Below are 14,380 nucleotides of genomic sequence, written 5' to 3'. Positions count from 1 at the left end.
AAAAAAAAAAAAAAAAGAGAGAAAGAAAGAAAGAAAAGAAAAATAACAGTGGAGTGGGAAGAAAAGGGAGACAATTATCTCAAGTCTGGGTCTATGAAAAGAAACTGACTTCTGGGACCAGAAAATTTTACTATAGTCCTATCTCTGGTATATATTAGCTATATAACCTCATCTTTCGTTTCTATTTTTTAGTTATCAAAAAACTAGAGTTGAATGAATGATAGCCAGAATCCTTTCTAGTTCTAAAATCTGCATGGTTCTATGCCCTAGCACTGACTTCCCCACCTTCCTTTTTATAAAACACAGAAGAAAATTAATCTGATCACATTTTAGATTCTCTTGGCATATTTGGCAGTTTAGAATCTAGTTGGCTGTACCAAGGCTGGTGGTTGGTCAGCAAAGCTGATCTGCATGGGTGAACAAAAATGTAATCGTGTATGTAACTATTTTGTTTTGTTTTGCTTTGCTTTTTAAAGAAGCTTTCAGAATTATTATAATTCCAAACAAGGAAGGATGAAGCTAGTCAGGGCTTGATGGTTAAAAGTAGCAATTGTGCAGTTTCACAGTCCTTGGGTTTAGGAGCTCCAAAAGGGAGGTCTTTACTTCCATTAGCATTAGAAAGGAAGTCTTGTTAGGAGAGGTAGCTATACGCTTGTACTGGAAGGCAGAACAGACCTGGAGGCAGTGACTCCATAGAAGAACTGGTGGAAGGAATATAGAAGCTCACAGAGGCCTGGCAGGGACCCAAAATTTGTTGTGAATGTTCTAATGGCCTTCATTTCCTGATGCCGAGACTGCCTCTCCCAAGTGGCCACTATCTGAGTTAATGGGAAATGGCAGAAAAGAACCTGGGTTTGTCCTGTAATACAGAAGAGGCACCTATATGCAGAGGTTGACACACAATTTAAGAGTGTGGCTAGGACAGTCTTTTAAATTGATTGTTTGATTTTCAGGTACTGGTTTGGAAATCCTTGAGCTGGAAATATATCATAATAGCAGACACCATGACCACTCTATCAAAATACCAAGGCAGTAATTATAATAGTGGTTCTCAAACTTGAGTGTGCAGCAGGGTTGCAAGGAAACTTAAACATTCAGATTCCTAGAATGCAGTCCAGAGAATCAGATTGAGCAGCACTGGGATGGAGCTCAGCAATCTGCACTTTCTAGTGAACACCTCCATGGAGTTCTGGTAGTTTCCTAACCACAGCTTTGGAAACCAAATCTTAGGAAACACTGGTAAGGTAGAAAGACCATGTGCATTGGAATGAGCTACCAAAATCCCTGATCAGCCACTTATTTGCTATGCAATCTTGGGCCCCCCCACACTTAACTTCCCTAGCCAAAAGATGAAATGACATGACCTAATTTACAGGGTTGTTATAAGAATTAGAAATGACATTTTAAGGCACCAAGGACAGAATTAACATATACTAGGCACTAAAAAACGATTTCTGCTATGATTACATTAAAGTGATAAGGTGCCTGCTCCATCAAAGCATGTTTGGATGTCTTCTTGGAAATCAAGCGCACCCTGCCCACACTGTGTATAATGCTGTGAACTGCTCCAAGACGTATATACTCCCAGGCCCTTACTCTGCTCTTCTTTTTATTCTATAGAATTTACTACCTTTTAACCCACTATATAATTTACTTATTTATTATGGTTATTGAAACCTAATAGAATACAAACCTTATAAAGGCAGGGATTTTTGTTTGTTCTATTCCCTAACATTCACATCACCTAGAAAGTACATGGCAAAAGATAGGTACTCAGTAATTATTTGTTGAATAAATACTGCAATTCTCTATTACTAGAAAAAAAATGTATTTTTGTTGTTGTTTGGATTTTTTCCAGTGTCCATACTGCTTATATTCCCTTACTTTTAAATCATGACGCTCCATTTCCAATATCAACACCTATTAAAAACTGGCTAACATAAAATGATACTCTGTGAGAGCACTGAAAATCAAAGAATCATGAATATCTAGACAAAGTCATTGGTATTATCCTAACCAGAAAGCTCTCACTGACTAAATCACTGACACACGAATTGTTCTGAAAATTGTTGCTACTGTAACTAATATTGGGAATTCCAGAGAAAACTCATCATTGCTCTTGGGATTAGTAAGAACTTCAGAGCAGAATGGAGAAAACTGTTAGCTTCTTCCAAGGGCTGATATTATGCTATTCTTACTAGGGCTTCTTAGAAGAGGTGCAAAAACGAGAAGGCACCGCCCTTGCAAGCTGATGAAAAGTCCGGAGTGCAGTGGAGACGTGGGAAAGCCAGTGTGTTCCCACCCCAGTGAGCTGTCAGCCTGAACTAGGGACCAGCTCCGTGCACGTGGGAAATTTCAAATGAGCACTACTGGGAGCAAGGGTCAGAGGCTGTGATGAGGATTCCAAGTCAGAAGCCAAGCTTTGCTTTGTGTTCTCTTCATTCCCCGATGCAAATTGCATTTTCTTAAAGCCTCTTTGCACGCCAAGTCAAAGAGTCAAGCATTCGTCCAGGTCATCAAGCAAGAAACCACCCCTCCCAATATATATACATAATTATATATGATTTCTAGTTCCTTTTCTATATAGCACAAATACCACCATTTATGTGCCGGGGATGGGCTAGTCATTATGTACATCATCGGCTTTTTTAAAATCTCACTACCATTTCATGAGGAGTAAGCTAAGTTTGTTTGCCCAACTAAATGAATTATTTCTACAGCCTGATGCCTCCTCACACAAAAGAAGAGGCACTTTGATGTGGCATCTCAGATATGGAGTCCATTTGCAGGGAAAGAATAATATATTTTAGTCCATCTGAAAATGAGGAATGAAGACCTTTAACAGCAGTAATACTGCGGGACTAGTCATAGCACCCCCTGATGTTCATGCCAGCAGATGGCTTCAGGAGCCAGCACATGTTCCTGCTATAGCCTGCTCACCTCGTCCCTGTCTGCAAACACAGAACACGTGTACAGTTGGTGTCCCACAAAGGTGGAAGGAAGCAGAATCAAATTATGCCTGAACCTTTTCCACCTCCTTTAGCCCGTTGCCATGGAGCAAAGACTGCTGATTTCTTTCATCTTTGCTTGAATCGTCCTCCAACATCATTCCACGAGCCCTGGACTCTTCCACTGTATTTGTTCACTAACGTACCTCAATTGCCAAAACACGCTGCCTGGCATGCATCAAGCACTTAAGAAATATTTGCTGAATTTAATGCATCTTGACCCTCCAGTGCACCCTGATCCCCTTAAATTATTAAACCACCTGTCACAACAGAACCACACCAAAGATTCTAAGCTAGGCCTGTCCTTGTTTGAGCTTTTGCTCCCATAAACAGCCAAAGTGATTTCTTTTAGTGTGTTTGTTAACTATAAAATGCCATCATGATTTCCAGTGATATTTACTTTTGCTGGGTTTTAAATGCCAAAGCATCCTTCTTGCTCAACTGCAAAGTGGTGGATTGATGTGGAACGCCCAGTGACAAGTGCAGTAGGGCTGGGTCCTGGGAATAGCTCTTCAAAAAGCCCTTAATGGTTTATTGAGGTGATTTAGTAAATGGAGAAACTTGTACCATTTTTCTCTCTCAGTGGTTTATGGAATAAACTACCTCATAGCAATTATACCCTAGGCAATAATTCAAGGTTTCATTTTTAATTTGATCGGGTAGATTTTAATTGTGACAGTTTTATTCTTTCATATGTGCAGTGTTTACATTTTTTTTTCTCTGAAGCAGGAGAGGCCAAAGTTCTTTTGATTTTTGGAATAGCATTATGCTTTGAAGGAACTCATTAAAATCTAAGGAGTTGAGTCTCCAGATAAATACAACCATAAATGGTACCCTTAGAAAATATCTAGAATTGCTACATGGTTGACTAAAACCCAGTAGAGATTTTGATGTGAAACAATAAATTGTAAATGAAGAATCACTTTGGGCTGGGTTTTGTTTCCTCTTTTTAACATGCAGAATTGCTTTTTTTTTTTTTAAATGTAATATGTCTTTCACTGTCCTTCTCCTTAGTACCCATTTTGCTATATACAAAAATCCCAGAAGCAGAAAATGAACATTGTTTAATTATTGAGCTATCTTTTTCAGTTTTGGAGTTTTTGTATTGATAAGAAAAATAGCGGCCAGGCATGGTGGCTCACGCTTGTAATCCAAGCACTTTGGAGGCCAAGGCGGGCAGATCACTTGAGGTCGGGAGTTCAAGACCAGCCTGACCAACATAGTGAAACCCTGTTTTGAAAAAAAAAAAGAAAAAAGAAAAAGAAAAAGAAAAATAGCTTAAGAACATAGAAAAATTCTGATGATACTCAGTTGGGAAAGAAAATGTATTTTCCCACTCTAGAAATGAATAGCAATAAGATTGTGCTGCAGCATGACATTGGTACCACTGATAAGTACAGAGAAACATCTAGACAAGGGCAACCTAACGCATGCAGACCATGATTCTGGGTGATTTTAGATTATTATTATTTTTAGCCATTTCAGCAAACCACCATGGCACATGTATACCTATGTAACAAAGCTGCATGATCTGCACATGTACCCCAGAACTTAAAGTATAATTTTTTTAAAAGCTATCTTATTGCTAGATCTCTTTGCAATTGGTAATCTATTTTCAAAAATTTTTTAGCCCTTTTGATTCCCATAATACCCCCATTAAGGAAATGAATATGCACATGTTTTCATATGTGGGAACAGAATCCTAAAGAAGGTGATTGATGTGTCCAAGTTTATAGTAATTATAAATAGCAGAGCCCAAACTGGACTTCAGGGGCTGTTGCCTCAGATTTTTTTTTTTTTTTTAACGGCATCCTAATTTCTGCAAAAGTATGCTTAAGTCAGTGTTCTACCTGGATATTTCTTTCTTACTTATTTCAAGCTGCTGTTTCCTATCAGTTTATTTACCTGACTTTTATTTCCCCAATAGGTACCTAAATTAATAGAGAAAAAAATGTTCATCCAATTTAACTGAGCCAGTAGTTTGAAATTTTTATTAAATGTTAGGAAATGAAATGTTTGATTATAGCCAAAAATTAGAGGAATTATAGGAAAACAGTACTGGCTGCTGTTGTATGAACATTGAAAAATCAGTTCCAGGCATCATTTCAAATTTCTTACCTCATTTTCCCACTGACCCCAATTTTCTGAACCATTCCTTTATTTTTTTAAATATGGTTTAATCACATAAATTTTGAAGCTGCCTTAAATCGTTCTGTAGCAAAATGGATTATAAATAAATTAATGAATTATATACATTGTAGTCAATTTTGCATAATACACAGGAAAATTTTATCTGCCTTCCTGTAATACAGGAAGGAAATGCTGGGGAAGATGCAGTTTTAAATAGGATGGTCAGGTCCCAGATATATGAAGTTTAAACTATATCTTTTTATTTATTTGTAAATAGTATCTCCAAGCCAAAATGGTACCATGGGCCTTTTAAAAGGAAATGATAGATTTATAACTGTCACCTTTTCAATTTGCATTTGTTACCAAGTGAGAGTCATACATGCTACATAAAAGAGACCTCAATAATTATGATTGCTTGAGAGTCAAGCCTAGTTGAATGAGGAAAACCTCTGAATTGCAGACTAGCTTAACAAAAATTTATGGAAAGTTACTTTTTAAGTAATGATACTTTCTGAAACTTATGCTAATAATGCATCCAAGTTGATAATTTATCTTAGACATACCACATACTCTCAAAGAATTAATATTGTCATGTTTGCACCACTCTGAAGGGCTTGCACTCTAATTGTTTATTCTTTCAATCCAAATGGGAATGGATTCATACTTGGAGCAAAATTTTTTATTACATGTCTAAGCCTAGCAAATTTTAAATTAAACTAACTGGAAGGAAATACAAGTACTTTTCCTAATTTGTTTATGGAAGTTTCATCTAAAAAAGAGATCGGGATATACATTTTTGTCCTACATTATTTTTTGCTTTGCTGTTCATTAATAAAAAAAGAGTTCTCTTTCTTCTCATTTTCACTCCTTAGGTGTTACCTTTTTAAAAAAACTGTTATAACAGCAGATGGCTGTCTAATAATGATCTTTGAAAAAAATACAGTAAAAATGATGTCTTTCTGTTTACTTTACTTTATACAGTAAGAGAATAGATAATCTCACCCTCAACCGAAATGTCCTGCCCTTTCTCTTCTCTCCCCTTTCATTCCAGGCCACTGCAGCTGGTCACTGGGCTGTAAATACCGTCTATATGTGTCTCTTAAATGTCTATGTCCAACCCAGACCTCTCCTATGAACTCTGAATCCTTATTGCCAACTATCTACAAGATATCTCCTTCATTTGGATGTCTTGTGACCTCTCAACATTATCATATCAAAACTACACTCCAAAACTTGACCCCCAAACTTATCCTCCTGCAGCTTCTCCAAACTGGTCAACAGCAACTCTATCTTTCTAGTTGTCTAGGCCCAAGCATTGAGGTCATCTTTTCTTCTCCCTTTCCCTCTCTTCTCCCTCTCTCCATCCAATAAATTAATTCTATCACCTTTGTCTTCACTATCTCCATGGTGGAAATATTTTTTATCATCTCACCGTCCTAGTTCAGGACCCACCATCTTATCTGGATAGATCAGCAGCGCCTCTCTGCTCTCCTTGCTTTATCTCTTCCTCCACGTATTCTATGCTGAACTCAGCAGCCAGAGTGACGATGCTTCATGTTAGTCACCTGTTCAAAATCTCCAGTGGATCCCCACCCACCTCAAGTAAGAGCAGAAGTCCTTATCATGACCCATAAGACTCTGTGAGATCAGGTCCTGGCCCCATGACTCCTTCCTACCACCTACCTCCTTTCCTGCTCTTTTCCAGCCTCACAGGCTTCCTCATCACTCTTGACTCAAGACCTTTATCATTGGTTTTTTCCCTTCCTTTTACCTGGAATAATTTTCTCCAACTCCTTTATCAATTTCAGTTTTCTGCTAAAATGTCAGCATCTCTAGGACCTGACCATCCTATTTAAAACTGCTACTTCCCTAGCATTTCCCATTGCCTCTTTTTGCCTTGTGTTTCTCTCTCTTTTCCTTGTATATTTAATGCCTGTCTTTCCGTGTTTGTTCTCAGCTTCATGAAGACAAGGATTCTTGTCTGTTTGGTTTGTAACTGAATTCCCAGCATCTAGTACCTGGCACTTAGGAAGCATTCACTCAACATTTATGCAATGAATGAAAGGAAGGGAGGGAGGAGAAAACCCAAGGAAGAAGCACAGTGGTACTGAAGTAGAGCTTGTGTGGGATGACTGCTAGGGGAGAAGATGGGAATGACAGATTGAGGAGAGCAAGCAAGTGGATGGCTTCAGCATGGGGATAAAAAGAGTTTCTAGTAAGTGAGTATGTTGACCACAGCATTCTTTCAAACACATAGAGAAGAAATATGATGCACATGTTGAGGAAATAGCACACAAATTAGCAAGCTGTTGTATCAAAGGTTCATCAAGTACGTATTTTTCTTTGCAATGAAAAACTCAAACTAACTTAATTTGAAGGTTCACATAGCTGAACAATCCACAAGAAAATATGGCTTCATACATAGTTTGTCCCAGGACTTAAATGATATCAAGACATCCCTTTTTTCTCTCTCCAGTACTTGGTATTGTTTGCTCAATTGTCGGCACAATCATCAGGCCTCATATGGATACAAGCCCTGTATCCTCTCTTAGAAGTCTCAGGGAAAACCTCCAGACTTTTCATTGCCTCTGATGGAGTCGCATGCCCATTGCTCAGGCAACTATGATAATCTGGGAATGGAATGCTCAATAGACTTAGACTAGGATGTGCACTTCACCCTTGAGCTAAGGGTTGGGTAGCAGTTGGTTTTCCAGAGGGAACTTGTGGTATAACTGTCATAAGAGGAGGGAAATTGAGGCTTTTATGACTAACAGATGACCACTACAAAAGGGCTAATGAGGACTTGAACTTGGGTCACTGTAGTTGCAATGGAAAAGAGCGATAAAAAGTAACAGAGATGAAGTCTAGTAGGCCTCCTGGCTCTGAATGGAGAGGAGAGGGGATGCAGAGAGGCTTTAGTACAACTCTGAGATCTTGAGCTTGTGAGATTAGAAGTTAGCAATGTCATTAATGAAGATTCACGATGAAGTAGGAGGAACAGATTTCTAAGAGATGGAATGCATTTCCTTGCTTTCTCATCCCTGTTTTTATTAATAAAATTGTTTCCAGATTCTCAGAGCCCAAGAACCATAGAGTTCTGCAAGAAGCAAGAAGCAAATTCTTCCACCAACCACTTATTTTCAGAAGACTTGTCCCTGCGGTTTTAAAAAGTCTTCTCTCTGAGCTCATAAGTGAGAGAATCAGACTGAAATTTTATTTTCTCTCAATAGTTTGAGTTTCCTTTGGTTGAGCTATCAGCTTCTATGGAATAAGAAACCACAAGTCAGAGCTGGGTTCAATTATCTCTTATAGAACATTTCCACACAGATGACTTAGGGTTGTGAGGCTGTCTTCTAATGTACTGTGGATGGATTAGGCTTAGAGAAAACATATGATGCTCATCTATAGAACTCTAGTGGATGCCTAACAAATTACAAAGTGAGAAACTTTTCATTGTTGATGGGCCAGGTGCAAGAAAGGAGTGAAGGCAGGCACTGAATAACAGTGACATATGCAAATGTAGTAGCCGGTGATTTTCTGAGTATTTACCATTGACCAAGCACTGCTTTAAAGTCTCAACATATAATAAGTCATTTAATTACCACAGCAATGCTTCATGGCGAGTACTATTGTTATCCCCATTTTACACATGAGGAAACTGAGATCTAGGAAGATTCTTGTCGATGTACCTTGTCAAGGGTCCTACAGCTAGTGAACTGGTATGGCTAGGATTCAAACCCAAGCAGTCTGACTCAAGGGCCTGCCCTCTTAATAAACTGATCAGATATTCCAGAACTGCCCAATACAGTCATCATTTATGCCTGTTGTCTTGGCATAATTATAAATGTGAACTCTAGAAAGTGTCCCCATTTGGGCAATAAATTATGAACACTATTTCTCTTAACCATGATATTTTCCTTATTCAAAACCAAGAAAATCTAGCCTAAGCAATAAAGGCATCCAAGTGGTTCAGTTGTATCTCCAGGCATATGAGGGGCGAGATTTTGGATTGAATATGACTATTTGATAATCATCCAGTTGGTCCTAAGAATTAAAGCAGCTCTATGGGTTGGCATATGTTTGGTTTTAACCAGCAAATCACTCTGCTCTCTTGCAATTTTTAGGGCTCTGTTTTATGCTACAGTAAAGTTGTCAGTGACCATATTTTGCCTATTTCTGGAATGGTTTTATTTATACATCAACATTTGTCTCCTCCAGGTTCCCCCAGATCTCCAGAATGAAGTGCTGATCAGCCTGTTAGAGACCGATCCTGATGTTGTGGACTATTTACTCAGAAGAAAGGCTTCCCAATCATCGTGAGTATGCCAGTTTTCCATCTTCTAAAGCCACATTGGAGATTTCTATTTCCATTTCTGAGAAATTGGAGAGGTTTAGACAACTACATGCAGGATGACCTGAATTGGAATTTTGGCAACTTTCTGGCAATTCTGATCAGTCCATCTAACCAGAAAATTCTTCAGTCCCACCAATCCACTTACCGAATTAGACACCCCTTTACAAGACTTTGTTTCATTTTCAGCTTTCTCTGGCCTTAAAGGTCCCTTTGACTGTGTTTACAAGGAAAAAGCACTAAATCATTGGCAAGAGACTATAACGCATATCAGTGATTCTACGTCTAGAATTCTGATAAGCATGTGTAGGGGCCCTTAAGGCCGTGCCTGGATGCATCTTACTTATACAGCTTTACCAGTGGGAATAACCCATCATCAAACCACAAGACAGACCTTAGCAGAGGCCTAGGTGCCCATTTGAAATTACAGGTGTACACCCTCTTGGCTCTCCCATATTTTTATAGCTAGTATTATTTTGATAAAAATGCATATGGGTCTCTACATGCACTCATGTTTGCAATGAGTAAAATGCAAGCCATGCTTTAGGCTATGGCTTGCTGCCATTGTTTGCCCCCAAAGGAGGAGCACAGAATTTTTTTATTAGCCAGATTTATGGTTACTTCCAGTCTTTGCTGCAGAGGCAGAGGGTGTGGGGATGCTGAGCATTTGGCATAACTAGTTAAGGGCAAAATATAGCATCATTAACCAGGAATAGTATCACCACCATGACACCAAATCATAAATTTGTGACAGGAAAAGTTGTTGCTATGCTCTTATAAAATTATCACTTGTGTTATACTTGTAATCTACTGAATTTCAACAATTCTAAGACACGTTTCTCCCATGTCCTATCATCTCTGAAATTTAAACTAATCTTATAACCAATGACAAGCTCCTAATGTAATGCATAGCATTTTTTCTTAGTCATATAAAATAATGATATGCCTTGGCCGGGTGCAATGGCTCGTGCCTGCAATCCCAGCACTTTGGCAGGCCAAAGTGGGCAGATCACCTCAGGTCAGGAATTCAAGGCCAGCTTGGCCAACGTGTTGAAATCCCATCTCTACCAAAAATACAAAAATTAGCTAGGTATGGTGGTAAGCGCCTGTAATCCCAGCTACTCGGGAGGCTGAGATGGAAGAATCACTTGAACTCAGGAGACAGAGGTTGCAGTGAGCCGAGATAGCACCACTGCCCTCCAAGCCTGGGTGACAGAGCGAGACTTTGTCTCATAATAAACAAATACATAAATAAATAAAATGGCACATCTTAATTGATGGTCTCTTATAAACAGTAACACATGTTAAGTTATTCCTATATATTGGTGTTAAATTTGATAAATTAATTTTCACTTATGATTATTTCAGATACTTAAAAAATTATATTATTTAGAGAAATTTGGTGAAAAGGAATTCCACCTTGTTCAGCCTCCCTCTTTCCCAGGTCATTACATTGATAGCACAGCTACATTCAGCTTCACTCCATTTCCAGCTTAGCAGGGAAGATCTTTTAATTGGATTATCCTTTTAGACATACTTTAAAAAATCTATGCCTGTGCCAATCATTATCAGACCAAATTCTGATTCAAATGAGACTAAATTCTGATCAAATAAGAACAAATTCTGTGAAAGTAAGGCCTGGATTCAAGTCCAAAGAGCCATGAGTGAATAAAATTATATTCAAATTGTGTAGATGAGTTAGTATTTTATGGTCTTGCTTTTCATATCAGAGAATTAGGGTTACATTTAAATTTTTCCTAGATTTCTAACCCTCATCAAGGTATAAGTTCTAATTTATATTAACAAATGGCTTTTCTTTTCAGCAGATCATGCACCACCATAATTTTAATGAACTCATTTATTTCCCTCCCTTGTGCAGAAACAGATATGGTGGCATTTCTATTTATGAGCCCCTCATTAAACTGCACTTATAACATATGGTTGATACTGTGTGGGAAAGCTACAAAGCACACATTTTTGAAGAAAACCACTGATTTTTGCCTGGCCAAATTTCTACTTTTGTGTGGCATTATTGGATAAATATTATACTTTAAAGAAGAGTTGATAGAAGTTATTTTTACATGGTTTTCAAATATGCTTTTTGCATATAAATGCCATGGTAAAAAAGCAAACTCTCTCTTCTATTAGGAAAAGGAAGAACCATGTAAGCCCACCGCAAGCTGTATAATTATCCAGCCCCTTCTGTTCCCTGTCTGTAAGAGTGAGAAGTAGAATTGTAAGGTGTAGGTGAGGAGACGCCAGACCAAGATCTTAGGTGAGTGTCAGGGCTTCCAAGAAAAGAAGAGTGAGCCCATAGGAGCTCTGCGTATGCCAGAGGCTGCCATTATCAGTGAACAGAAAACCTTGGGAGAAGACTTACTTAGAAGGAGAAGATAGTATTTGGTTTTTGTGTTCCTCTACATACAAGCCAAGGAACAGCCCAGAAGGCTGACAATGATGTCGTGAAGTAAAAATGCATACATTAATAAATGAATATTTACCTTTAGTAGCCCTTTGAGGCTTGAGATTCCTACCCCTCCAGCTGTCTGGGTTCAAGTGATTCTCCTGCCTCAGCCTCCCTCGTAGCTGGGATTACAAGTTTGAACCACCACAGCTGGCTAATTTTTATATTTTTAGTAGAGACAGGATTTCACTATGCTGGTCAGGTCTCGAACTCCTGACCTTGTGATCTGCCCACTTCAACCTCCCAAAGTAGATAGTGCTTTTGTGCTTTAAACTCACTCACTCATTCTTCCCAAACTTTGCTATGCATAGGTATCACCAGAAGATCTTGTTAAAATGCTCTCTGAATCAGTAGGACTCAGGGAGGTAGTCTATGTATCTGAATTTCTAACAAGCTCCCAAGTGATGCTGATGCTACTGGTCCATGATCCATACTTTGAGTTTAAAAAGCTTAAAATATCAAAGCATATTATTGCCTTTAAGAGCTTTCGTATTTGTTGAGGAGGCTTCCAAGGGTAGAATACAAAACAATAGGTGCTGGCTCTCTGGCTCACAGGCTCACTAGCCCCTTGGAATAACCTGGGAGATTGAAGAACAACTATGCCTGGGCCACCCCTCAGAGATTCTGGTTCATTTTCATAGGGTGCAATCTGGACATTGGGATTTTTTTTAAGTTCCTTGCGCAATTCTAATGAGCAACCAGGGTTAAGAACCTCTAGCTTAGATCCACCACATTGGATATCACAAATTTACTATCACATGGGAGTTTGAGTGGGGTGATTTTTGACACTAAAAAGGCATCCTTGTGTTGACAAAGGAAGGGAACCAATGCTCCAGACCATGAATCTATTTGGAGCTTGGAGAAGAAAAAGAGGTGTGATTTGAAGTCTCAGAGATGGCTTCTGAGAAGAGGAAGGAATGGCAGTGAACTTTGAAGACTGCGGAATATATAAACAGGCCTGGATATTTGGGGAGCTTTGAAAGGGACCTGGACATAACAGTAAATATGTTGGCTAGCTGGGGGCACAATAAAGAGGCTGGCCAGCACTAAGGGAGAAGCCCTTAAATGGCAGGCTGAGAATTGGTGCTTAAGTCAAGAAGCAGTGACAACAGATTACTGTAAAGCTAAATTATAGTAAATTACAGTACCCCAAACTGCCAGATGGTCCTGCCTGCATTGGCAAGTCAATTATCCATCAGTAACACATGTTTTTATAGTCAGTTATCTGTCAATAACACACGCTTGTGTAGTTTAATAAACTGGTTACCGTTTCAGACACAGAGCCAGATTGCCTGAGTCTGAATTCCATTTCTATTCGTATTAGATGTGCGGTCTTGGGTATAATAGTTAAGAGTTAATCAATCTTTTGCGCACGCACACTCTTTCTCTCTCATGCGCACTCGCTATTTCTCTCTCATACGCGCGGGCTCTCTCTCTCTCTCCAGTTTCCTCATCTGTAAACTAAAGAATAGCACCAATTTGAATACAGAATTATGCTCTTAGAATATAGTCTAGTTTATAGTTAATGCTTAATAAATGTTAACAGTTACTCTCTGGTTACTTCAAACTTCACCAATTTATTTATTTATAACTACTTACCAAAGGTTTGGGCATCACTAGATTCTACTTTGATTTTCATGAGATAGCAACCTCCCAGGCAATATGACACAAAATAAAACCCATTCACTTTAAGTTGTGACATTGTGTCTAAAAGCAAAGCCTTGTATTTGATTCTAACCCTTCATTTTTTTTTTTCCTGAAGCTTCTATTCTCTGCCACCAGTTCACATACCTAAATAAAGCTTTACATTCCTGTAAGTCCAAGTGGAAACTGCACAAGATTTTATTTGGAGGGGAAAAGAAACAAGTTTTCAAAAGAGTATAAAAACAAGAACAAGAAAATATTTATTATAATTTCTGTTTTGAAAGAGCAAACATTTAGTGATATTTGGGAATTTAATGTTTTGATTTGAGTTTTTCACTTCTTTATGCAACATTGGTATTGGAGGAGTTAAAGGATAATTCCTTGTTTCTTCTCATGCTTGTCTGCTTAAATGTTTGGCTTCAACCAAAATGGGATGCCAGAGGGAGATTAGAAGAGATATTTATGACTAAGAATGCAAGACCAGGAGTTTGTGACCAGCCTGGTCATCATAGCAAGATCTTGTCTCTATGAAAGAAAAATTTAAAAATTATCTGGGCATGGTGGCTTATGCCTGTACTCCCAGCTACTCAGGAGGCTAAGGTGGGAGGATTGCCTGAGCCCAGGATTTTGTGGCTGCAGTGAGCCAAGACTGTGCCATTGCACTCCGACCTGGGCGACAGAGAACCTTGTCTCTAGAAAAAAAGAAAACCAGACTTTCATTTAAAAAAATAATAATATATATACACACACACACACACACACACACACACACACACACACACA

At 38.6% G+C, this 14,380-nt stretch overlaps 1 protein-coding gene across 1 annotated transcript in view; it reads left to right on the top strand.

Moving 5' to 3' along the window:
* Nucleotides 1-14,380, top strand: part of ARHGAP6 (Rho GTPase activating protein 6) — a 125,213-nt gene that overhangs the window by 95,268 nt on the left and 15,565 nt on the right. The window contains exon 10 of the mRNA XM_037731851.1: nt 9,357-9,454. Coding sequence (XP_037587779.1) covers nt 9,357-9,454 — 98 coding nt within the window. The remainder of the gene's footprint in view (nt 1-9,356; nt 9,455-14,380) is intronic.

Source organism: Cebus imitator, unplaced genomic scaffold (genome assembly GCF_001604975.1).
Source record: "Cebus imitator isolate Cc_AM_T3 unplaced genomic scaffold, Cebus_imitator-1.0 Scaffold426, whole genome shotgun sequence".
NCBI lineage: Eukaryota > Metazoa > Chordata > Mammalia > Primates > Cebidae > Cebus > Cebus imitator.
Note: the sequence above shows the minus strand (reverse complement) of the source record. Positions and strands in the feature narration are given on the sequence as shown.